At 54.6% G+C, this 21,324-nt stretch overlaps 8 protein-coding genes; 5 read left to right on the top strand and 3 right to left on the bottom strand.

Moving 5' to 3' along the window:
- Positions 1-839: 839 nt before the first annotated feature.
- CHC_T00007855001 (hypothetical protein) lies at positions 840-1,625 on the top strand. XM_005711577.1 is given in 2 exon segments: positions 840-1,331; positions 1,332-1,625. The coding sequence occupies 1 exon segment, from the start codon at positions 840-842 to the stop codon at positions 1,329-1,331; it is 492 nt and encodes a 163-aa protein (XP_005711634.1). The 3' UTR covers positions 1,332-1,625.
- Positions 1,626-1,957: 332 nt separating this feature from the next.
- CHC_T00007854001 (hypothetical protein) lies at positions 1,958-2,203 on the bottom strand. The gene has a single exon (XM_005711576.1). The coding sequence runs from the start codon at positions 2,201-2,203 to the stop codon at positions 1,958-1,960; it is 246 nt and encodes an 81-aa protein (XP_005711633.1).
- A 1,007-nt stretch (positions 2,204-3,210) lies between these two features.
- CHC_T00007853001 (hypothetical protein) lies at positions 3,211-4,551 on the top strand. Its single transcript, XM_005711575.1, has one exon. It carries the CDS (start codon positions 3,211-3,213, stop codon positions 4,549-4,551), a length of 1,341 nt encoding a protein of 446 aa, XP_005711632.1.
- Positions 4,552-5,176: 625 nt separating this feature from the next.
- Positions 5,177-5,765, top strand: CHC_T00007852001 (hypothetical protein). XM_005711574.1 is given in 2 exon segments: positions 5,177-5,701; positions 5,702-5,765. The coding sequence occupies 1 exon segment, from the start codon at positions 5,177-5,179 to the stop codon at positions 5,699-5,701; it is 525 nt and encodes a 174-aa protein (XP_005711631.1). The 3' UTR covers positions 5,702-5,765.
- Positions 5,766-5,771: 6 nt separating this feature from the next.
- Positions 5,772-9,539, top strand: CHC_T00007851001 (hypothetical protein). Its single transcript, XM_005711573.1, has 3 exons — positions 5,772-5,848; positions 6,391-9,052; positions 9,489-9,539. The coding sequence occupies exons 1-3, from the start codon at positions 5,772-5,774 to the stop codon at positions 9,537-9,539; spliced, it is 2,790 nt and encodes a 929-aa protein (XP_005711630.1).
- A 4-nt stretch (positions 9,540-9,543) lies between these two features.
- Positions 9,544-9,966, bottom strand: CHC_T00007850001 (hypothetical protein). Its single transcript, XM_005711572.1, has one exon. It carries the CDS (start codon positions 9,964-9,966, stop codon positions 9,544-9,546), a length of 423 nt encoding a protein of 140 aa, XP_005711629.1.
- Positions 9,967-9,989: 23 nt separating this feature from the next.
- On the bottom strand, positions 9,990-10,088 carry CHC_T00007849001 (hypothetical protein). Its single transcript, XM_005711571.1, has one exon. The coding sequence runs from the start codon at positions 10,086-10,088 to the stop codon at positions 9,990-9,992; it is 99 nt and encodes a 32-aa protein (XP_005711628.1).
- Positions 10,089-10,093: 5 nt separating this feature from the next.
- Positions 10,094-10,216, top strand: CHC_T00007848001 (hypothetical protein). Its single transcript, XM_005711570.1, has one exon. It carries the CDS (start codon positions 10,094-10,096, stop codon positions 10,214-10,216), a length of 123 nt encoding a protein of 40 aa, XP_005711627.1.
- The last annotated feature ends 11,108 nt before the right edge of the window (positions 10,217-21,324 follow it).

Below are 21,324 nucleotides of genomic sequence, written 5' to 3'. Positions count from 1 at the left end.
GGGGGGGGGAAAAAAAAAAAAAAAGGGAAAAACAAAAAAAAAGGGGGCAACGGGGGGGGCCCCCCCCCCCCCCCCCCCCCCCCCCCCCCCTGTATACCAATGGCAGGATATGTGCCGTTGGCTTCGAGTCGTGTCCATTGGATCAACGGAAGACCGATGAGCCACAGCAAGCCATCCGCAGGGGACGGTGAGACTTGCTGCTTGATTCTCCATTTTATGATGACGGTGCCCACGGTGCTCTCCTGGCCAGCGCATGGGCACATCGGCCACCTCATTTCTCTCCAAGGCCTGTCTCTTTGGCGCCGGTTGCCTGCTGCTTGCGCTGGCCTCCACCAGTGGCATTCGATGTGCGAGTCTAAATTTCCAGAAGCAAAACAGTTTGCTGTTTCCATATATATATTCTTAAAATATGGAAAAATTGCGCCACATGAAAATCTAATATCCGGTACTCCATCCCAAGTTGAATATGTGATGACATGCCTCTGCATGCAAATGAAGTTATCCAATAGATTTGTTCAATTGCATCGCAAACCGCCTCCTCTCGTCGCCGTGAGCCCGGCCGCCTTCCACCGCCATTTTCCCATTTTACGGGAGTGGTCCCTACGCCCCAGGTCAGAGGTTGGAGCACCTGTCAAATATCCTCCACATGTGCTCATATTGCACGATGTACCCAATCCTTATTAATGCTTACGGTACTTCCACGTCTCTACTTATATCCTCGACCCTGTGTTGGCCTGTATACATTATAGTCTAGTCTCACCAACGCCTCCCACTCCCCCACAGCTCGCACCCTTGGCGTCCAAACCCCGATACCAACCCAATTACCAACCTAATTCCCCATGGCTTCCTCCGCTTTCGTCACCGCTCTCCCGGCAACCTTCCGATCTACCCGGCGTCGGGTTGCCGACGGTCCCACCGCTCGCCACAACAGAAGTACAGTCCGCGCCACTGCCCACCAACCCCCATCCTCCGGTGAGGGCCTCCCGGACAACGAATCCCTGAAGCATTCTCGCGCCGCTCTCGAGAAAATGCTCGGCCTCGAGCTGAAAGTGCAGGACGAAAAGAAAGGTCAATGTGCTTGCATTTGGTGTTCGGGGACCAAGAAGAGGAAATGCAGTTGGTGTGACGGCAAGGGCTGCAGACAAGAAATGGCCCAGAAGTCGTGGGAAGAATTATCTACTGACATTGAGAAAATGACCCAAGGGGACAACCAGTTTATGGAGCTCCCAGAAAAGATTCTCGTTCAGTGCTCCGCCTGCTCAGGTACAAAACAACTGAGGTGCGGCTATTGCCGCGGCAGTGGCATCGGGTCTTATGGTCATGCGCATTAACAACATTGGACTCTAATGTGGCGAGTTTGCCGACAAGTGCAGCTCGCTTTTTTTGTGTAAAAAAGCTTGACTTGGGTTTATTATTGTTCAATATTCTGAGAAAAGGCCAAACATGTATTCTTGAGGTGCCAACATGTCAAAAGCCTCCTGGATTTAGCAAATCCCTCTTTCTGCCGACGCAGATTACAAATGTTCTCCTAGTCAATGCCGACCGGGGAGATCTTCGGCTTTAGTAATTGTGCTAATTAGTTTTTCATCATTAAATCTCGTGTAACAACACTCATTGGGATATCGCAATTTCACAAATCCTTTCCTTCTTCTAATCTCGGCAGGCGGGAGGAGTGGGAAAGTGCTGTCCTTCGAATCTCAGAGAGAGGCACATACTCAAAAGGGTCTCGCCACCCTATTATGTCATGCTCGTCGAAGATTGGCAGTGAATCGGACAGGAGCGGGGAATGCCTCAGGTGAGCAGAACGTGTAGCTGGTCCTGTAGTCAAATTCAGTCTTAAAGCATTGCAGCAGTAAGGCATCTGTGAGGGTGTTTTTCGTTTGGTGAAAATATATAATTCTGGGCTGCATGTGCGCTTTGCAAGGACAGCACGTCACACTACTGTAGATGCCAACCTTCACTTCGACGTTTGCATCCAGTGTTGACGTGTTGTCAACAACTGCAATGCTGCAGTCAGAGCCAGGTGAGAACCTATACTGGAGGTCATTTGCACACAAATGACAACAAGAAATGTCGACGTCGAAAACGAAGACGACGACGACGACGACGACGACGACGACGACGACGACGACGACACCGACGACACCGACGACACTGACAACGACAGATACATCTTTGACATTGAAAGTCCCATGGAAGCCATTTCTAGCTAGCGTTCATGCCATTTGGAAAGCTAACGCAGCGTGAATCCAAACACGAGCCCATCATTAGGTAGAAAAAAATATCTTGAGAATGGACTCATGACGTGAAACAGAGTCTCAAGCATAGGAAACGGTCAGAAGCGGGACGCAATCTCGATACGGAAACTTTTAGGTGTCGGAACTCGCGCATGTATCTTCAATACCCGCTACCTGTCGTGCTGAGAGTCGTTGTCGCGGAAGGCATTGGATCATCTAGCGTTAGACTGTGTTGAAACCTGTTTTTTGCATATCTGAACGACCCGTGGAAGGCTTGGGTCAATTGTTTACCGCCTCTCCGTGGCATCCTTCACATGTGTCCTTCGCGAGGAAAAGACAGTCGCCTCTCATTATCGCCTCCTGTGTTTTGACTTTAAAGCATTAACCAGGTAGCAGGTATACTCACCATGCATGAAGGGGTGAGCCGCACTTGAGATTTCCTGATTTTGAAGCGATGACTCCTCTCTGTAGAAGGAATTTTTTGCGCTCTAAAGAAATCCGTGTCGTAGCGTAGAGTGCGCGCAGTGGTCTTCTCTTTTCGTTGTTTTGCTCGTCGGCCATAACCTCGTAGAGTGCATTCGCCCAGTTGAACGCGTTTAAAGAGGGGGCGTATCCAACGTGGCGGGGCTATCAAGCAAAGCTGCGGTACGCAATGGACTTGAGTTCCTAAAGGGCCGTGAGGCGAGTGTATAATGAAGGTGTGCCGTTGCACCTGACGCGGACGTCGGTTGGTGTTCGCAGAATGACGGGTGCTGCTATGAGAGCGGGTGTGACGCCAAGCGTCTCTGGGACCAATCAAGACGCGGCTTTCCTGTGCACTCTTGCGCTGGTCGCCAAAAAATTGAGATATTCGTCATCGAGATAATTGAGATGCCAGCGCCCGCAAGCAACGGAAAATCTCACATTCCATGCAAATTTCACACACTCTCCCATTACTGTACCGATATTCACGCCTTACTGTGCAAACGCACGTATGCCGCAAAGCCCTTTCCATTCCCCACCCCCGCCCCGTCTCTCCTCTTCGCTTTCGCATACGCCCTCCCCCCCCGCCCCTCACCGCTCACCTATCGTACCTGCACCTTTCTGCCCCAACCCCCGCTTCCTGATGTCCCGTCGCACCGCTCCGGCGTTTTCGGACACCCTGCGCTGGAACTCATTTAATAGTGCGCGACGGCACTCCCACGGCCACTCGTTCCTTCCGCGGCGTCTCGATGCCGCCCACGTCAAGCCATCCTCACACGCCCTCAGATCTTCCCTTTTCGAGGCTCTAGACCAAGCCCGCTTCGACCAAGTCCGCCGCGCCATTTCCGCCTCCCCAGATGCTCTCCTCGCCACCTCGACTCCTCGCACAGCCCTCGCCGTCAACGCCTCGTCGGAAACCCTCTCCGTCGTTGAATACGCCCTCAACAATTGCCGAACATGGCTCGCCCTCATCCAACATTGCCAGCGTACCGGTATAGCCACCTCCTCCACCATTGGCGACTTTACTTTCCGTGAACGCCTCTCTTCCATGAGCTTGATCCTCGTTTGGCTCCTCTCCGTCCCAGGTGTCCCGCCACCCAAGCACTCACCACTGCACACCGCAATTTCGTGCAAGTTCGACGCCGTGTGCGCCGCCCTGCTCAAAAAATACCCCGTCCTCGCCACAAGTACCGATGCTCGAGGGAAAACCCCGCTGCACATCGCATGCGGCATGTCGTCGCAGATGTCGCCCGCGCACACCGCTGCTTACATCCGCTTACTCATCACCGCGGGAGCAGACGTCAATGCAGTGGACGTCGAACGCCGCACCCCCCTGCACGATCTCGTCGCCTCGCTCAACGTTGCCGCCCCGGCATACGGTCTCGTGCGAAGACGCCGTCTCCTGACGAGTCTGAGCAGCGTGCTCCCGACTCTGAATGAGATGCTCATCAACGGCGCAGACATGTACTTACCGGACGCCAGCGGCGACAGTGCGATGGATGTGGCGCTGGCGGGCGGGACTGATTATCTCGTCATGGCGATTCGGGCAAATTGGTTGTACGAGCGAATATGCGAGAGTGAGTATGCGGCGAGGGTTTGTGCAGAGCAGGGATCGGGAACGATTGCAGGGCTGTGGGGAACACTTCCGGAGGACGTGGTTATGAAGATACTGCGAAAGCTCTCCCCGAAGGATGCGGTTGGAGGGATTGGGGCTACTTGTCACGGGTTAAGACGGATCGCCGTGTCGAAGCATGTGTGGTTCCGGTACACGACCAATTATTCCATGGCGGTTATTAGGGAATCGCTCAGGAAGAGAACAGAGCGAGAGGAGAGCGCCGCGAGTGCGGGTTGAGGCCTTGCGGAAAGGGAAAGAACTCCATGGCAGGCTGTTGTGGAGGTGCAGTGGTTTGTATAAGTAGTGGTTGTAGTCGGCGAGTTTTTGATGACGAGTGCGGGAGCCTGGAATTTTGCTCGTCTCTCCGCTTCGCAGAGGACACGCACGCCACTTGTGGAATATCTAAAAAATGTAAACATATTTTAACGCATACTTACGTTTTTTATTTATTCAGGCCCTGCAGAAAAGGCGGGCCGAGTTCCCAAGGCATGGGTCTGCCTTACGATACACCGTGCTCTAATCAAACAGCAAAAGAGAAACTGCAACGGAGCTCGGTTAAGGGTCATAGCATGTTGTAGAAATCTTGGCGGTTTGAATTGCGCAGCCGTATTGTAGAGTAAGCATTACTGGTTGAGGCACTATTGAACCCTTCATGTCTTCCGTGGTGCCTCCCTCCATTTACGGAGATCCGGCACCTCCACGACATGCCATCTCGTGTTGAGTTTGACTCTCTCGGCTGAAGTGTGTGTGTCCATTTTGCGTGGACGCTACCAAAAAATTCACCCTCAGATTGAGACAGATCTAAGCAAGTACCGCGGCGTCTTTCTCTCGAACGAGAAACTCCTCTGAACCGCAGAAGAAAATGAGTTGCTTTGCATTTTGCTCGGCGTTTACACGTCCAATCCGGCCTAATATCAGGTTATGTCCGTCGCTTAGTTCTCTGCGAGGAGCAAAAGTTGCCTCGATATCGATGTCAAAGAAAACGTCAAAACGTGCGAAACGTGGAGAGAGCGAGAAGCAACCTGACCCCTCAACCCCACCTGCGGACGCCTCTCGGTCGACTGTATCTGCTCCGGATTTACTGAAGGCGGACGTGGAGAGGATACGTGCAAAGCGCAAGAATGCGCCCGCACAGAAAGTTGAAACAGCACCGATGAGCACTGTCAAGTCCGTGGTAGATTCTGTGCTTATTTGGAACTTTTTCTTGGTGCTGGGACTTTTAGGTTGGCTGGGCATCGCCTTAATACCACACTTTGCGTCCAAAAATGATGTGCTGCTGGACCCTTGGCTTGCGCTTTGGCAGCCCTTTATCCAACCAGTACTTGGCGTGCTTATGCTTGGCACTATTGTGCAGGGGTCGATTTCATATATCAACTCGAAGGAATGACCGGGAGCGGCAGGACTTCGCGTGGAGTCTTCCTCTTACTATATGAATTCAGGGTTAATTTGTACTTTTCATGCTTACCAGAGGAAGTTGTTCCGTATGCCATCAGGCAAGCGCAGGGCCATTCTGCGAGAGCCGTGGAAGGCATGGGTATAACAACGGCATCTGAAGTAATTTACTTTCCTGCTTGACGCAGTCGTAGTGACCCTTTTTCGAGAACCCTTCACGTTCTCTTGTCCTCTCCCGTGGCGTCAGGGCAAGTCTGCAAACGCGGAAGGAGTGTATTGTGCGGTACCTTGAAGGTACCATTTCTCCCACCTCACTCCCTGCCCCCCTCCTCTAGCCCCCCTCCTCTAGCGCTACACCAAAATACCTTCAAGGTACCCTGTTTCATGCCCGGTACTCTACTGGTGCCTTCGACTGGCATGCGCAGCTTTTGGCGTGTGACGCCTCCTGCGTGGTACTGCGCAGATCTCGATAATTTTTTTTAATTCACTTGAATTTGAGCGAGTACAAAACAGAATCGCACAAACTGTACAGTTCAATACAGTAGAGGTGTGAAAATGTCACATGGATGACCGCACCTATTACGATTTTCAACTTGAAAAGAGTGAAGCTCGCGTGGCCGTTATTAGAAACACCCATCCTTCCCGGCGACGGCTTTAACGCCCTCTGTTGCTTGCAGGTATTAGTGTTCTATGCTTATTGCTGCGACTTGAAGCGATGAAGAATGCAAAGAAAGCAAGCAAGAAAGCCAAGGCAGCTCGCATGACTGTCCCGGTCTCAGAAGCGGAGTCCGATCGCCGGCTGCGACCCGTGTTGGATGCTCTTTACAATCACAATTCGAGGCAGGCACTGAGGCATGCGCAACAGGCTCTTCAGAGGAGACCAGGGTGGCCAGCGGCTCGTGCGTTGCGTGCATGTGCGCTATTGCAAAGTGGGCATTGGGCCGCGGCAAAGGAGGAAATCGCAGAAGTCCGAGCGGATTTGGACGCTGGTCGTGTTCCCCTAGACGAGGATTGCGCAAGAAAGCTCCACATGTATTACTTGGAAGTGCGAAGGGAGGAAATTGCGGCGGAACTGTACGAACGAGTCTGGAAAACTGATCAAGCGCAGTTTCAGCCAGCAGAAATCGCATATGGTCTCTATATCAGGGGGAGTGCGTTTACCTCTGCACAGAAATTAGCGACCAAACTTCATCGAATCGCGTCTTCACAAACGCCAAAGTACGGAATGTGGGCTACAGCTGCGCTGTGGTTGGGATTGACATGCAAGTCTAGACGTAACAGAGCTGCCGAGACTTCCACATCAGATGCACAAATGTTAAAGCTAGCGAGCGCAATGCTTTCAACAGCGCTGGATGCTTCACCAACACCCTCAGCGGAAATGGTGCGGTTTTCGCTGAGGGTATACGAAGATGGAGGGAATTTTGACAAAGCACGTGAACTAGTTTCTAACCCCCGCTTGGTAATGGACGATACAGAAAAACTACAGTTGCGATCGGAGATTAAATCTGTCAAGGGCAGTCGCGAAACGGATTTACGAACGCTCATATCAGAGCATGACGCGGATGATTGGATTAACTGGATGAAGTTTTTCAATTGTGTCGAGAAAGAGGAGAACTGGAAACAACGAGTGTCGACACTGGTTAGCGAATTGAGAGCCATCGAACTCGCATCTTCTAGACCAAAGCGGGGCCCATTTTTGGCAGAACTGGAACTTCTCTGCAGATTGGAAGAATTTGAAAATCTTGCAGAAGCAATTGTACAGTTCTTTCGGCGATTTGGTTCGAAAACAGTTTGTGCCCATGATCTCCGGCCGTATCTGACGGCCATCAAGAAAACAAAATTGCTTGAAGTATCTTTCGACAAGATGTCTGCACTAGTCAGTAGCGGCACAGATGCCAGTCATCTCACTCTAGCTTGGATGCGACTCTGGTATGATCGGCTAGGAGAAAGTGAAGAAGAACTCTTCCAGCACTACACTCGACTCTTAACAGAGAAAACAGACAAAACTGAGCGCCAGGCTGGAGATGATTACCTGCTGCTGATTGCTCATAAGCTATTGCCAGAGTCTTTGGAAGGAAGTTCAAATCGCTATGCGGACGTCTCTCGAGTAGTCCGCGCAATACTCATTCTTGAAACGGGACTGTCAAAGAGCCCGTTCAATTTCCATATCAAACTGCTGTTGATGAGACTGTACAGAGAAATTGGTGCGACTCAACGAATGGCAGAGCTGTGGCAATCACTAGAAATCAAAGACATCCTTGTTCCCACATTGATACATTTAATAATGCAACCTGCCTTTGACCTAGGCCATCACGACGTCTCTCTGGGCCTACTGGAGCGTGTTGAACGCCTTTGGCGTGAGTGCGACCGGGAAGTACCGGAATGCACAAGTAAAGCGTTCAGGGCTGGGTCAATAAATGCGGCTATTGAATTCGTGCTTTTCAGAAAGCGTTTGGAGGGATCGGCTGAATTAGCGCAGTGCATGATCAGAGAAGTTTTGCACAACCTAGTGATTGCTGGAGGCGAGGGAATTGGGGTTCAGCGGGCATTCGACTGTTTAAGTCAGTTGCCTCGCTTTACCATTGACACAGTACAGGTGCCCAGAAGTTTGATAACAAATGAAGATCATGAGTGTTGGCGATTTTGGGAGCTCCACGCTGGTGAACAGCGAGGTAGAATGCAAATTCCAGACACTCTCACAGAGGAGAGGGGCGTTTTATGTCCCTTGGTGGAGCAAGAAGCTATTGCGGCAGATCTGGCGTCTCTCGAGTTGTTGGTTCGTATTGCAGTCAAAGATTTTGACTCCGACCGCACGGGACGAAGCCTCGAGGATACGGCTTCTCCGTTGAAGCGCCTTCTTGATTCAAAAGTCATTTCGGAGTTGCCTGAAACAACAGTGCTGAGAATGAAGGTCGCTTTAAACTTGCTCGAAGCTCACCAGCTGTTGCAATCCGAAAAGTCCCAAGTCCTACAGCCTGCGCCGCAGAACAACGCTTTGAAGCACAAAAAAATACTGCAAACCGCTCAATCTGCGGTGGACATGCTCCTGACGATGTCGCAGTCCGTAACTAGGACCAATGGGAAGGACCACCCCACAAACAAAACTGACGGCAAAAGTGCTGTCAGCGGATCAAATAGTGCACCGAGCGAGGCATTGCATACCGCAAGCCAGCTTAGGCAATGCGGAAGAATGGTTTTCGACACGCTGTTGGTGACATCTATGGCTGTCACTTCATTCAGTCCAGAGCTGCGCATAGGCAAGAAACGAGGGAAAAAAGCCCGTGCCAAAACAGGGGCGTCAATGGATTCGGCAGGTCTGAATAACGTCGAGTGCGCGAGGCAAGTTGTTTTGGAGTACAAAAAAGCTTTACTCTCCGCCATTTCGTCGATCTAGACTTGGCTCGCATCATGTATAGAACATGGTATTGACTTGGGATCTTCCAGCAGTGATCAGCGGCTACACGAGTTACAGCCTTTCCTTCCGAAATCTCTGCCTGTCCTGGATTTGACCGATGGGATCGTTAATTTAGGAACGGAAATGGAGCTGCCTGAATTCTGCGATAACATTCTTGCCGGGATCCGAGATAGTCACACAATAACATGCCACGTTATCCTCGAAACGCTGTTGCAGATAATGGGTCGAATGAAGCTGGTAGACCTCTGAGTTCGGGGTACTTCCCGCCACAAAAGGTTTCCTATGCGAAACCTGCTTGTCCAATCGGTTTCTATACGAGTCTGTCAAAACCGGGATGTTTCAGGGCGACGTTGTGTTGCAGCGGTAGGACTTCTTCGTCACTGGTCTTGAGTCGGGCGTCCGCTCGGAATCCCAGTGAATTCTTACCGATCTTTAATCGGGCGGCTCTGCTTATCAGCATCTACGGTTTGTTCGACTACCGAAAATTCGACCTGTTCTCTCACCCAACTTCCAAATTTACTGCTCAAAAATAGTTCCTGCAGTTTGCGCATCGGTGCTGGTAATGAGTCACCCGCGTTTTGCCGCACTTTGTCCAAGATTGGTTTTAAACCAGTTTCCATCTGCTGTCGTTTGACTGGAACTGCATCCCTCATAACCATTCCAAACTCTTCAAATGATTCGACTGCATAGCACCTCTTAATGCCATAAAACCCCGCCACGCCCATAGCCCCGCACAGCAGTGTGCCCAGACCAAATGTCGTTGCAGCAAACTTAAGGCCGTCCAGAGAGGGACGCACCTTTCTTGTTTTAATACCTTTTCCGTCCCCTTCTTGAGTCCTGCCCATTACGAGCCCGAAAGGCACACCCGCTAGCATTCCCAAAGCAAAGAGTACGCTAGAACCCACAGCGAGGGGCTTGGCCAGTGTTTCAGGAGTAAACTCGAAACCGAACCCCTCCCCTGTCTCATCAATAATGGAGAACAACTCTCCATCCGATGCGTCCTGTTTCACCAGGTCTCGTGGAGCTTCACCGTCGGGCATAGCGGGTCTTACACCGTTCTTCTCGGATCTCCAGGGTATATTGCCGCTCAGTTAAGCTCGTTCCAAATCGTATAGAGGAGGCCGGACACGTTGTCTGACGTATACCATAGACCGCAGAAGTTGCTCGAACGACCGCACGCTGTTCGCATGAGTAGCCCACAAAAGTCTCTCGCATTTATGACACAAGTATACCATGGTAACCCCGTCAATATTCAACTACACCCAGTTACCGCATTTAGTGTCATGCACACGATTTCGGTGTGGGCCCACCGCCTTAGAGCTACACATACTGTATTAGTGTAAGTTACACTATTTGCTCTGTTACGCTATTCACTGCTGAACTTTTGTAATGTAAGTGTCGTGGGCACTGTACAGCGAGGACAGCGCTAGCCCTAAGCGACTGGCAGTGTCCGCGGCGGTGCGCCGCCGGTCCCAAAATTACAAAGGGGAATTACCGGGTACTTAAATCAAGGGGAAATTAAAGGGACTAGAAATCCGGGGGATACTCACGCACTCACGAGACAAGACCCCCGGTGGCTTTTGTGGCCTTTCGCTTGGCCTCGCTCGATCACCTCCGTTGTGCTCCCTCCGCTGCGCACGTTCAGGGAAACCGAGCCTCAGCTTCCGCTCGAGACTATCATTCCTACCACAGTTATGGGCCCAGGGAGTGGTTCGGCCCGCGATCGCGAGAGCCGTTAAGACCCTCCCTTCTTCTATCCGGATGGAGATCTTAAGGATTGGCGGCGGAAAATCGCTCGCTGGGTAGACCTTATAAAGTCTGCCACTGAGCGTGGCACGGATCGCGTGTACGCCACGGTGTACGCCACCCTTGGGCGCCAGCTCTATGAGCATGGCTTGCCCAGTGCTCAACAGTCAATTGTTGACGAAGCACAGGCAGCAAGAACGATCGATTTTAAACAAAACGATCAAGTCGCAGCCGTTCGAGACATTGTGAATCTCATCGCCATTGACTCCCCGATTTCTATGGTATCAAGGCTGATAAACTCGTTTCACAAGGTATCAACCTGCCGCCGGAAGAAGAACGAAGATCTCTCTGTTTTCGTGTCACGGTTCCGAGGACTGGCTGCGGAGCATCTTATGCATTCCAACGCTTCGACGTCTTCCCAGATTGGTGAAGTCCTGGCAATCACTTTGTTGAACAATGCCAACCTCGAAGAGGGCACTCTGACTAATGCCAAGCTGCAGTTAATTTCGTTGGCTGAAGCTCGGGCTGTCGAAGTGAATCCGCCAACAACGAGGTCGTTCTCAACCAAAGATCTCGACGAATTCAAGTCTGTTATTGAGAGCGCAGGAGAGCTCCAAGGTCCGTTGCACTTCCGTACAGACGATGAAAATGGTCTACAGAATGCCCTCCGTAAGTACCGCTCTCAAGCACGAGCGACAGGAAAGAAAATCTAGGACGCATTTCAGAAACTGTACACCAATCCGCAGGAAGATGAAACGCCTAATAATTCCGTAGCGGGTATCATCTTGTCCAAGGCGAAGCCTTGCAAGCTTCACTTAGATGACGCCGTTTCTGTCCTTGGAAACTTGACCCTCACATCAACACAAGGTCCCTCGATGAGCATGAAGGACGTTGAAAGCCTCGTGCAGCGCAACGTTCGACAAGCACTTCTCGCTGTAGGGCATAAGGCTTCTGGAGCTGTATCCGACAACTTCGCCTATAATGACTTCGTACGCAATGGAGCTCGTGGACGTAGTCGGAACCCGCCCAGAGGAAGACGTAAGCGCCCTCACGAAGAAGTAGGAACCCGCTCCTACAGGACCGCCTGTGCGGAGTGTATTGAGCAGGGACACCTCCGTGGTGATCTGCGCTGCTCAGCGTCCGACCATCACGCGAAAAGACGAAGAACCACTGGGAACGACCGTTTCCGGAACACTGGGAACGAGTACAAATCTCCTGCTTTTTTTCGTCCAGGCTCCCGTCTGGGACGCAGAGACAACTAAGTCTCGTTTCCAGGCGGGGAGCCAAGTCCGACGTCTTCTCCTCACGTGAGGACCCCAATCCAATTTTAGACGTTGGCTGTCCGAGGAGTGTCGGCGGCATCCAATCCGCGGCTACACTCTGCGTGAAAACGGGAATAAAGCTATCCATTCGTCCGCACGATTGCAAACCATTCTATCACGGGTATGGAATGGAGTGTAGCAAAGCCGAGCTTGTGGTTGCCATATGAGATATGCCTGTTACGGACATGTACGGGACAAACATAACAATTCGGTTCTACGTCACAAAAGGAATTGGCTTCCTCCTTCTCGGCAACGAAGTGCTCCACAAGTCAAGATTGCTCGGACCAGAGAACGCCCTTGTCATACCACCTGGAGTGTGCGGCCTCTCACAGAAAGAGGTCGTGCTTCAGACATATAGTGAACAAATCTCCCCGGAAGATAAAGGCGCCAAGAGAACGTACTTGTTCGTGGTACCTTCAAAGACTTCGTCTTTCGAAACGTACTTCGCATCTTTGCGCTCCCTCATGTCGAGGCAAATGGGGCATCGTTTCGGAAGAACCAAGTTTATGGACGGAAAGGTGGCAAAGAGGTTTGCGCTCAAGCTTCATGGCTCTTCCCACTTGCCCCTTGACGATATGCTCGAGTTATGCAAACGAGGATCTATCCTCTCCTCAGTTCTTAGGCAAGCCCTCACCACTGTTGCATCGAAATGTACGTCTTGCAAGAGCACCGGAAGACCTTCCAACTTGAGAAAGGTCTCTTTCGGAAAGCTCCTCTCATCTTTCAACGACCACGTTCAGCTAGACTACATGTACATCACAGAGCTGGGTAATCAGCCCATACTCCACATCGTCGATGTACACACCGGGCTTTCCGTTACCTCACTCATGACTACACGAGAGATGGACGAGGCATCCCGTGTGTTCGATAACAAGTGGTGTGATGTACACGGTCCTCCAGCTGTTGTATCATCTGACCCTGAGTTCAATAACTCCGTGTTCAAGGGCTTTTTGCAGTATGCAGGGGTCAAATTCCAGCCCCGTCCTGCTCGAAGACACAACAAGCTTGGGGTGGTTGAGAGCAAGAATGCGGTGGTCCGATTGATAGCCCAAAGGATGACCAAAGATGCACAGTTCTTCATGCAGACTCGCAACGTGGAAGTGGAGAAGTCCGACGTTCTTTCCCGTGCAACATATGTGAGCAACATATTGTACGGTAGCAAGAGAATGAGCAGCTTTGAACTCGCTAGGGGCTGTACTCCTTCCATCGCTGGACTCCCAAAAAGTGTTGTGACCGACCAAATAATCGCTGCTCACGAAGAGCAAGTTGCCCGTCGGGCCCTCTTGATGCTTGACAAGGGCCGGTCACCCAACACCGTCCTTCCCGAAGACCTTCGACGTGACGTTCTCGTCTACTACTTCAAACGCAACGTCAAGTTTGGCAAATGGGAATCCGGGTATGTACGTGCAGTCGAGCCGCACATGGTTAATGTCTCAAATAACCCGGAACATCGTGGAAAGCCAATTCGGGCTGCGTATGAAGATGTGCGCATAGCTCCACGGTCACCCTTGCTGTTGGATCTGAACCAGATTGGTTACGTTTTCCCCCGGTCGTACGCCGTCGTTGATACGGATGACACTGAGGTAGCGATGAACCAGCATCAAACCGACAACGCCGAGTCCCGGAGTCAAGTTTTGCCGACCGAGGATGATCTCCCAGCAAGCTTTCCGTGGGAAGAGGGGAAACGACGTCCGCCCTCCTCTACACGATGACATTCTTGAGATCAGAAAAGACGGAGAGGACTCAAGAGTACATGCTGATGAAGATGTCGCAAGGTACTTCGAAGAACAGCCTGCATTCTTTGCGAATACTAAGAAGTCTCCAAGCTCACGCAACCTTGAGAGACCCCTGCAGGAAGAAGTCACTCCTTCAGATCCGGCAAGGCAACAGGGCACTCTCAACAAACCGTTTGACCCACCTCGTCCCGAGAAAGACATCGGTGAGGTGAGAGTCACGCCTCCCCCGGAGCTGCCGTTTGAACTCCAGTCCATGGAGCAGGACGTCCTGCGACAAGTAAAAGGGATCATCGGAAATAAAACTGCTTCGGAATTTCAACTGCAGTTCGTGCCCCGATGGCTGCTTGACAAAGCCATAGCTGCAGAGAAGAATAACTACGACGGTGCCTTTGAAGAAGTCAGGTTGAGTTCCATCCCTAGAGGTGCCAACATTATATCATCGCATCATTTCTTCCAAGTGAAGACCGATGGGGAAGAGGACAAACTCCGGCTGAAGTGTCGAATGGTGCCCCACGGCAACCGCGACAAAGATAAGGAGAGTGTCCGGAAGGATTCTGCAACGGCACAATTCCCAGTGATCCGACTGGTGTTGTCCATCGCCGCCGTCTTGAACATGGTCATAGCCACAATCGACATTAAGGGTGCATACCTACAGGGAGGTTACCTTTCTCGAGACATCTATGTTCGACCACCAAAAGGTTGGGCGGCCCGAGGGATTCTGTGGCGACTTCTCAAGCCCGCCTATGGAATCGTCGAGTCTGGAAGACTCTGGCAGCTGACCATAGAAGGTTGGATGTCTCGGCAAGACATTGTACCCATCCCTGGTATGCTACAACTCTTCATGAAGTTCGGCGATGGAGGTAATATTTCTCTTGCTATTTGCAAGGTCGTGGATGATTTCCTGGTAGTCGGTTCACCAAGAGAAGTCAACGACTTCCATGCTGCCCTTGCAAAACGATTTGAAGTTGGCCGGTTCGTCGTTGACCGCCCGCTAATCTTCAATTGCCTCCACATTTCGCAAGGCCCTGATGGTACAGTGCACATCGATATGAAAGAGTACATGAAGAAAATCGAGTTTCCGGCGCTGTCTCGGGAACGGAAAAAGCAGTTCCACGAAAGAGCCACCCCGGAAGAACTCACGTCGTACCTTGGCTTGGCAGGATCACTCAACTTCCTTGGTCATGGTGTCCTCCCGCAGGCTTCTTTTGCAGCAAGCTACCTCCAGCAAGCTGTAGGCAACCTAAGAGTCTCTGACTTGGTTAACGGCAGTAAGGTTCTGAACGAACTGCGGGGCTTGACCCCACAGCTGAAGTACTGTGCTCCCCCGATGCTAGACAAGGACCCTTCGTATTTGTGCTTCTCCGATGCTAGCCATGGTTCCACTTCATATGGGCAGACCGGATACCTCTCCGAGATATACCTGCCTGCGGGGGGTGCCGGTGTGTACCATGTCCTTGATTAGCATAGCTGCAAGCAATCCCGAGTGGCGTTTTCGTCAATTGGAGCTGAAATACTTGCCGCAGCAACGTCAACAGACCGTGGATCGCTAATGGCCGAGAGCCTCAAACGAGTGTACGGATCGGACGTCCCGCTTCCGTTTATCCTCACGGTTGACTCGCACGGCTTGTACTCAACAGTGACGACGCTCCACGAAGGGACAGATTACGGTCTCCGACCCACTGTAGCACGAATGCGAGACTCCTTCTAAAACGGAGAGATCGCTACGATGCAGTGGATAGCCGGCAAACTGAACCTTGCCGACGCCTTGACGAAGAGAAACTTGGAAATGTTCCGAAAGCTGAACAAGGTCATGCTGAATGGAGTGCTGGACCCTTGCATGTTCGATAAGGCCAAGCGGATCCAGTTTAATTAGCACCTACGGTTCATCGATCACCATCCTCCTCCTTGTCTGAGAGGAACTAGTGGTAAAGGGTTTCTTCTTTCGCGAAACATCCTTTCGCTTACGTTGAACTTCGGTGGATATTTTCCTACCACCACCATGACGCTTGCGCTTCCCAACTGGCTGTTTGGTGAGGCGACGAAGCTCCGGAATGCCGAGTAGGTCGACCCCATCACCAAGACAAGCGCTCAAGGTTCCCTTGCCCATCTGCAGTGCAAAACGCTCTGTGCAATCATACAAGAGCTGCCTTTTGGCATCCAGAACGACGACATGGTCGATTTCTTCTCCTGAACTGTCCATTCCCCCTAACCTGGACAAGAAGATCCCATCACGTTGGGAAGCCAACCACTCTTCTTCGTCAACACGCTTCGGAATCGAAATCTTTTCCAGGCGGTAAGAGCCCAACCGCTGTTCGATCCACGCTCCAGCTTGGGCGACGCTCACGGCTGGCATCGGATGGATATTCATCATGGCTAGTGCAGCCACTTCTCCAGCCAGCGCGTATAGTCCATTCCCGATCGCGGCTCGGAGACACTGGCCACATGGAGAGAACACGAAGCTGGGAACGTTCGTACGGCGGTGGAGCGTTGCAGCCGAATCCCCGCGAGCACCGGGGCATCGAAGTCTGAAGAAGTGGTCCATCCGGCGAGTGCAAGCTCGGTGCAGATTGTCCAAATATCGCGCCTCGGCGTGAGCATCAAAAACTATCTCCACTTGCAAGCCGCTCCCGTTTTCCTTCACCTCCAAGTCAGACTCGACCTCACTGCTCAACTCCATCATCTGCTCCAAGCTACCTGTGGTACAACTCTCCTCAAACCCTAGCGGGCGAGAGGCTCGGAGGATGAGCCGAGGGAGCTCGCGACGCGAGACGCGCGGCGCGCGGTTACCGAACGGTCGGACTTGCGAAAAGGGAGTGGCACACTGGCCGGTTACGCGCAGTCGTCCCGAGGTGCTAGATCGGAGACGACCGGTAACGGGTTAGAAGCCAACGCGCGAGAGAATACCGAAACGGCAGTACGTAGGCGCGAAAGGGAGGGGGGCAAGTCTGCCCCCCGTGTTTACTGCGAGGACGGTGTCCAGGTCTTAACCCCTCAGAGGGACGCCCGGGACACCTGTCCAATACAGTACCTGTCACTTACTGTGGACCAGGTACTGTACGCGATTGAAAATCTAGCGCCGTCATTACACTACCGCACGGATCCTCACACTACGCGCTTGCATTACACTGCGCGGGCATTATCCCCACACGGTTCCTTACACTACACGTGTACCCAAGCGTACACCTGTCACTTGCTGCGCCCGTTCGGTAATCATACGTATTACACGTGGGCCACGGTGCCCCGTGCTCGCTGCGCGCGGCCGCTCCTACTGTACACCGACCGCAGATCGGTCGTTGTACCACAGACCCCCTTCCTTATCTGTCGCCACATCCTCGTGGCGACCACATTTTCTTCCCAGCGGTCCCCTCGATCTCTTCCACAACCTGTGCGTGCGATGACCGGACGGAAGCCTCTTCGCGCGGACGAGCACGCCTCGTGGCTCTTCACCGACCTGACGGTATATAAGTCGGGTATATCGTCCGATTCGGATAGCGTGGCTTCTGTCTCCTCCCACGCGAACCCCCCAGAACCACCAACTCCAACACAGAACTCCCCCACACTTCACCAACACTCCTCCATTCCTTCCCCAGACGACGACATTCCTTTATCCCAACTCTTCCCATGACCGACCATGGATCACAGCAACACCCCCGTGGACGCGCTTCCGATCGGTGCGCCGTCGAGCCCCGGGAGGGCTCCGGCGTTACCCGGGTCGACTCCCGCGTTTCAGCCGCAGCGCGCTCGCCGCGGCGGAACAGAGTCGACCACCAATTTGGCCGAGCCCGCGACGCGCTCGCGAGCTGATGCGTCCGATCCGGTCGCTGCGCCACCGATAGAAGAACGACCGACCTGGCCCTCGCCGCTGCCCTCCGAGGGTGTGGCTCCAAGGACGGTTGAGGCGGGTCCGGCGTACCCCGCGGTACTACCCCCCCCTCCCATGTCGCCGCTGCCTGCCGCGGGCACGGCGTCGCCAAGAGCCGATTTCGGTACTGTGCGCGAGACGCTGGCACCGCCGGCTGTCCTGCTCTCGCCGCGAGCCGAGCGGGGGTCGGCGCTACCGCTCGGGCGGGCCTTCACGACCCCCAGCGCGCCTAATTGGCTGAGAAGTGGCGTCAAGTCCGTCCGGTCGCTGCTGCCCGGGTCCTCGATGGACCACCGGCGGCGGCGAGCCCGGCGACGCGCTTCCGGTCGCAAGCCCCCGGTGACGGTCGACGAATACGTGCGGCGCCGCCTCTTGGACTCGGCGCGATTCCAGGCAGTCCCTGCGAATCATGCCATCGTGACTCCGTCCGGGCGGGGTAGCGTGGCGCAGCAGAATCGGGCGGGCGCTTGGCAAGCCCGATGGCGACACGTGCCGTGCCGTACACCCGCCGCGGGTGGCAGCGACTTGCTCTACGTCCGGTGCGGTGGCGAGGAGCGGTACCACGTCACGCTCCTCAACCTATTCGGTCGGTACAGGCGCTACGATGGCGTCGTGCCGGACATCCCCTTGGTGGCCTTCCCGCGCCCTTTCGACAACTGGTACAGCATCGCGGACCGCGGCCGGTGGGGCGAGGACGCTGCGCGGGAGAGTCGGCTGCGCTGGCGCCGTGCAGATGACTTCTTCCACATGTGGCACAACACCGAGTTTTTCTCGGTGCCCAGCGCAGCGCCGCGAGGCCTGTATCCTTCGCTCCCTCCGGACTGGCCGGACCTCGAGGCACCGGAGCACCTTTGCGTGCCGACGCCGAGTGCGATGGCCTACGTCGCGGCGCATTGGTTGCCACGCGGTCGAGCGGAGTCAGCCGAAACGGAACGTACGCGCACGCTTGTGCGCGCGATCGTCTTGTCCGAATGGGCGGTGCTCGCGTTGTTTTGCTTCCTTCGGGCTGCCCGCGAGGGGTTGCCGTTCTTCACGAGGTGCCCCGACCCCCGGTTGGCTGCGAGGCGAGACGAGCCGCTCGGTGAGCGCGGCGTGCTCTTCCGCCTCTCGGTGGGGCTGATTGCCCTCATCCGTTCGGTCGGCGTCAAGGAAATCCTCGACGGTACCGCGTACGACGCGGCGCGCGCGGAACAGCTACTGACCTTCACGGCAAGTCTGGACTGGACCGGCCGGCCGGGCTTCGTATGGTTCAGCTGGGCCCGCGGCTGCGCGTTAGACATGCCGCCTTGGGTCAGCGACGAAGCGGGCGCGGTCGGCGACGACGCGGCATACGGAACCGTTGAAGCGGAAGGCCTTTACGAGGCACCAGCCGATGACGGTGGTGGGTCCTCGCTCGCGATCGCTGCCGATACGGTGGCGCCTGTCGCTACGCCCGCGCTACCCGCTCCCGGAGGGTCCACTCGTGTGGGCTCCATCCAGAGCGACTTGCCAAAGGGGGTCGCTCAGGAGCGGCGCGACTTAAGGCGTCCGGTCGGTGAGGCGGGATTTTCGGACCCACCCCCGGTCACTCAGCATATAAGCGCGGTGACCGGGGCCGAAACCGTATCGCGACCAGCAACGATGCCGAAACCTCCCACAAGTCAACCGCTCGGTCGAGTTCCCCCGGAGCGCCTCCGGGAGGATGCCGCGCTCGCGGCACTGCAGTACGCTTGCTCCTTTGAGGGGGCGGACGCCCCCTCCTCGGTCGAGGCAGCGCTACTGCAGGCGCGTGATTGGATGCTCCGGGTTCGGCAGCTCGAGAAGACCGTCGCGGTGTTACAGGAATCCTCTGCCGCGGCGACGCGCGAGCGTGCCGAGCATCACGCAAAGTTGCGCTCCGTACAGGACGTCCTTGCGGTGGTGAGCCAACGCCTGGCGGCGCCCCCAATGTCTTCGTCGACAGTCGGGGCCTCGCGCCCCGCGCCCGACGACGTCGAACCGGCGCCCTCGGCGAAGCGCTCGCGCCACTTCTAGACACCGGCTTGCCGAGCGTCTCCTCCCTTACGTAGTACAGTAGGGGCATTGCCCGGATTAAACGAAACCGATTATCGGTGCTCTTCTTCCTCGCCAACTTGCGCAATTAAATCGTACTTCGGGCTACGCTTCCCCCCCTCCTAAGGTAAATAAAAATCGTAGCCCGGTTCCGCGAACGGTATTGCACGGGCGCGGGCGAGACGGAGCCGATGGCACCGACACTGGAAAACCGCAAATCGGACGGCTTTGGGTCGGAAACCATCGACGAACGTCGCCCCCTTTTCGGTTCGATCCTGTAGCGGTGCGCGTGCGAACACGATCGTCCGAGCGGTTCGGTGTGAAGCCGCGAAGCGTCGCGTTATGCCTGCGTAGGTTCTCCGCGTTGGCGCGTGCGCCAATACCGATCGATAAACGGTTGCGGGAGCCCATCGGCGGGCTCATAGGTGTCGTCCGAAGCGGTATATCCATACCAGCGGACCTTGTACTGGATCCCGCCCCGCGCGGTACGGTGTCCGACGATGCGGTCAACGACGTACTCCGCGCTCGGGGCGGCTGCGGGGACTTCCGATTCGGTCGACGCTGCGGGGGTGACGATATCCCCCGGCCCGCGTGGCATCTTCGTCACGCGGTCGATGCTCACGCGATTCTCCACGCCGTCCTGTTCGATCAGGACCGTGGTGTCCGTAACGGAACGCACGCGAAATGGACCCTCTGTCTTGGGAAGAAGCTTGACAGAGAGGTCGTCCGTATCGGTCGGACTTCGCGCACGCGTGCGGCGCTCGACGCTTGTCAACGGACGTGGCGGGCGGTCCACGTACACGAAGTCGCCCGCCTTGACGACCGGCCGAAAGCGGACCTTCTTGTCGAAATTGTCCTTGTACCGCTTTTGCGAAGCGGTAAGTTTCATCCGTGCGCGGTCGAGAGCGTCGCGGAGCTTGCGCAGCGTGGCCCTCTTGTACTGTAACGGGGTACGCGGGTCCTCTAGATGGGTCCCCGCGCCCTGCGGTACAGTTCCGGGAAGGATCAATCCAGACGGTGGCCGCGTCAACACCAGGTCGAACGGAGTGGTCTCCGTCGACTGGTGGACCTGCGTATTGTACGCGAAGGTCAGCGGCTGCACGTAGTTGTCCTAATCGCGCTGGTGCTCCTCCACGTAATGTCGGAGACGTTGCACCAGCGTGCGATTGAACCGTTCGGTTTGCCCATTCGTCTGGGGGTGGTAGGCCGTCGTGAGATAATGCCTCACCCCCAGGAGGGCGCATACCGCATCGAAGAATTTAGCAGCGAACTGCGGACCGTTATCGGTGAGCACGTAGCGCGGCGCTCCGTAGACGTAGACCCAGTTGTCTAGGAACGCATTAGCGACGACCGAAGCGGTGGTAGTCCGTAGCGGTATGCTGCGCGTAAGCTTGGAAAACCGATCGGTAATAACCAGCACGTGTTGGTTCCCGTGCGCGGTCTTGGGCAGCGGGCCCAGGAGGTCCATCGCGACAAACTCCATGGGGCCCGCCGCGGGGAACAGCT

The sequence above is a fragment of the Chondrus crispus genome, genomic scaffold (genome assembly GCF_000350225.1).
Source record: "Chondrus crispus Stackhouse genomic scaffold, scaffold_88, whole genome shotgun sequence".
Lineage (NCBI taxonomy): Eukaryota > Rhodophyta > Florideophyceae > Gigartinales > Gigartinaceae > Chondrus > Chondrus crispus.
Note: the sequence above shows the minus strand (reverse complement) of the source record. Positions and strands in the feature narration are given on the sequence as shown.

Bases quoted from the DNA above. Each gene is read 5' to 3' on its own strand.
- CHC_T00007855001 (XM_005711577.1), top strand. From the start codon at position 840: ATGGCTTCCTCCGCTTTCGTCACCGCTCTCCCGGCAACCTTCCGATCT.
- CHC_T00007854001 (XM_005711576.1), bottom strand. From the start codon at position 2,203: ATGGCTTCCATGGGACTTTCAATGTCAAAGATGTATCTGTCGTTGTCA.
- CHC_T00007853001 (XM_005711575.1), top strand. From the start codon at position 3,211: ATGCCGCAAAGCCCTTTCCATTCCCCACCCCCGCCCCGTCTCTCCTCT.
- CHC_T00007852001 (XM_005711574.1), top strand. From the start codon at position 5,177: ATGAGTTGCTTTGCATTTTGCTCGGCGTTTACACGTCCAATCCGGCCT.
- CHC_T00007851001 (XM_005711573.1), top strand. From the start codon at position 5,772: ATGCTTACCAGAGGAAGTTGTTCCGTATGCCATCAGGCAAGCGCAGGG. The intron at 5,849-6,390 runs GTATAACAACGG...TGCAGGTATTAG, and splicing joins GAGAGCCGTGGAAGGCATGG to TGTTCTATGCTTATTGCTGC. The intron at 9,053-9,488 runs GTTTTGGAGTAC...TTGCAGCGGTAG, and splicing joins TCGAGTGCGCGAGGCAAGTT to GACTTCTTCGTCACTGGTCT.
- CHC_T00007850001 (XM_005711572.1), bottom strand. From the start codon at position 9,966: ATGGGCAGGACTCAAGAAGGGGACGGAAAAGGTATTAAAACAAGAAAG.
- CHC_T00007849001 (XM_005711571.1), bottom strand. From the start codon at position 10,088: ATGAGACAGGGGAGGGGTTCGGTTTCGAGTTTACTCCTGAAACACTGG.
- CHC_T00007848001 (XM_005711570.1), top strand. From the start codon at position 10,094: ATGGAGAACAACTCTCCATCCGATGCGTCCTGTTTCACCAGGTCTCGT.